At 36.2% G+C, this 2,134-nt stretch overlaps 1 protein-coding gene across 1 annotated transcript; it reads right to left on the minus strand.

Annotated features, from left to right (window-relative positions):
• Positions 1–205: 205 nt before the first annotated feature.
• LOC143924470 (hemoglobin subunit beta-3-like) lies at positions 206–1,891 on the minus strand. The gene is made up of 3 exons (XM_077448792.1): positions 1,728–1,891; positions 664–886; positions 206–436 (listed from the first exon to the last, which is right to left on the minus strand). The coding sequence occupies exons 1-3, from the start codon at positions 1,817–1,819 to the stop codon at positions 308–310; spliced, it is 444 nt and encodes a 147-aa protein (XP_077304918.1). The 5' UTR covers positions 1,820–1,891; the 3' UTR covers positions 206–307.
• Positions 1,892–2,134: the final 243 nt, after the last annotated feature.

Below are 2,134 nucleotides of genomic sequence, written 5' to 3' on the forward strand. Positions count from 1 at the left end.
TGCCCCCTAGAAACAATCATTTCAGCCCTCCCTTGGCAGAGAAGTGCCAGGATAATAATAGCATTCATGAAAAATCCATTCCAGACTCTATCTTTTTCCTCCGAAATCAATTAGCTAGGAAATACACCAAACAAACCTATTTTCATTTACAGGCCACATTGTAAATTTACCATTTAAAAATAAATATAACATTACAGGAAGGAGCTTTTTTCAGTTTTTCGTTTTTATTACATGGGCTGAAAATGGAACACACATTAATACACTCAGCCTCAGTGAAAATGATGCTGCTTTCTGTTCATGTTGTAGTTTAGTGATAGCTGTGGCTAAGAGCATCAACCAGGACAGCAATGAACTTCTCCCATGCATGTTGAACTTGAGGGCTAAAAGCTTTTCCAAGTTTGCCAGCCAGGACAATAACCAACACTTCTCCAAGACGCTGCATAAAAAAAAATAAAAAAAAACATTTTGCTGTTAGTATTTAAGAAAATCATTGCTTTACCGAATTATTGAATTAAAAGAATAGTAATATATAACAGCTTTTTTAGCTACCCAAAGCAAAGTGTAAAAAAGTTTTAAAATGTGTCAAGTGTACTACAACCAAAGTTTGTTTGGTCAATAGAAAGCAATCAAGCACAGTGTGAAATAAAATATTAAGATTAATACCCTAAAGTTCTCAGGATCCACATGAAGTTGGGTAGCATGTTCTACACTGAGGTCGTGCAGAGTGCCCTTCACGTTGTCTAGATTATGGATGGCATTGTCGATAGCTCCCAGGATCTTCTTGCCATGTCCGTGCACCTTAGCATTACCAGCAATTCCAGCTGGGCTGGAGAGATTTCCAAAGGTGCTGAAATACCTCTGGGTCCAGGGGTAGACTAAAAACAGCCTATGAAAAATGGAAAAAAACATGTGTGATTAATATTTTCCACCAGGAACCTTTAAACATATAGACATCTTCAATGAATACAACTTCATGGATATGATGCGGTACCTGTATGACTGAGGGGTATGTACCTGTGAACTTGTACCAATTATTGCTTGCATGTATGTGTGCAAGGATATGAATAATAAAAAAAATATTATGTTATCATACTGTGTAAAGATATGTTACTTTCAAAACAAAAATTTGCTACACTATAGTGCAGGAAGTCCCATCTTAGGAAAGGAAAATAAATAACATTCCTGTTCTGGTGGCAACTCAAGATTTGGGATTTTCTCTCATTTTCAGTCTAGTTGACAATGGTGACCAGCACAAACAGAAAAGGTGGTTACACCTATTGGGGACACAGACAGCAAAAAATAAAGATCTTCTTTTTTTTTATTTTCAATTTGGATAGAGTGGATAATCTCTCCTAAATTTGGAATCTCTCCTAGGTTTTTTTTTCTGTCACTGGCCCCACTGTGGATATTTCCCATTACTTTCTATTCTAATTCACAGTCACAACGATTGAATTTGGACAATCTAAAAACAATAAAAGGTGTAAAATACGCAACAAATAAGGAAACTATTGAATTCCACTTTACACAGTGTCTTATTAGGCAACCCAAATCTGATTCAATGAAGTATCAAATGTATTTTCTTTGCTAAGTTAAATTACATTTTGCAATTTAAAAACCATGAAAATAATAAAGCATTAGAAGACTGTTAATTTATTCAGGTTAGAAGATACTGGTAGCATAGTAGAAAGATTCTGAAAGATTAACAACACCAAGGAATGTTGTTATACCTGGTAAGTGCTTCATGTCCATCCTGTTCAAGATCGACCTTCTGCCACACAGAGCTGATGGCGGCCTTCTCTTCAGCAGTCCAGTGAACCATGGTGGTGGATTGAGTCAGATAAGAGTAACTCCTGCTTCAAGAAGTAGATGTTGGCTGGCAAACACAACTGTCTTCCTATTATATTTATAGTCAGCTTTGTAAGTCCCACCTAGATTTTATTTGTGCTTTGTCATAGTATTGTATCTTCGTTTAAACTGATAAGTGAATCATATCACTGACTATGCTGTTTTATATCATGTCTTGTTCATAGCTTATTTTCTATGTCTACATGCTGATCGCACAGAACTTGGCCTCAACATGCATAAGTCAAAAGCAGATAAGACATAAACCGCTGTGCAACAGCTACAATTCGTG

Source organism: Lithobates pipiens, unplaced genomic scaffold, assembly GCF_037356315.1.
Source record: "Lithobates pipiens isolate NorthernLeopardFrog02 unplaced genomic scaffold, aLitPip1_a1.2 Scaffold_22, whole genome shotgun sequence".
NCBI classification, from domain to species: Eukaryota; Metazoa; Chordata; class Amphibia; order Anura; family Ranidae; genus Lithobates; species Lithobates pipiens.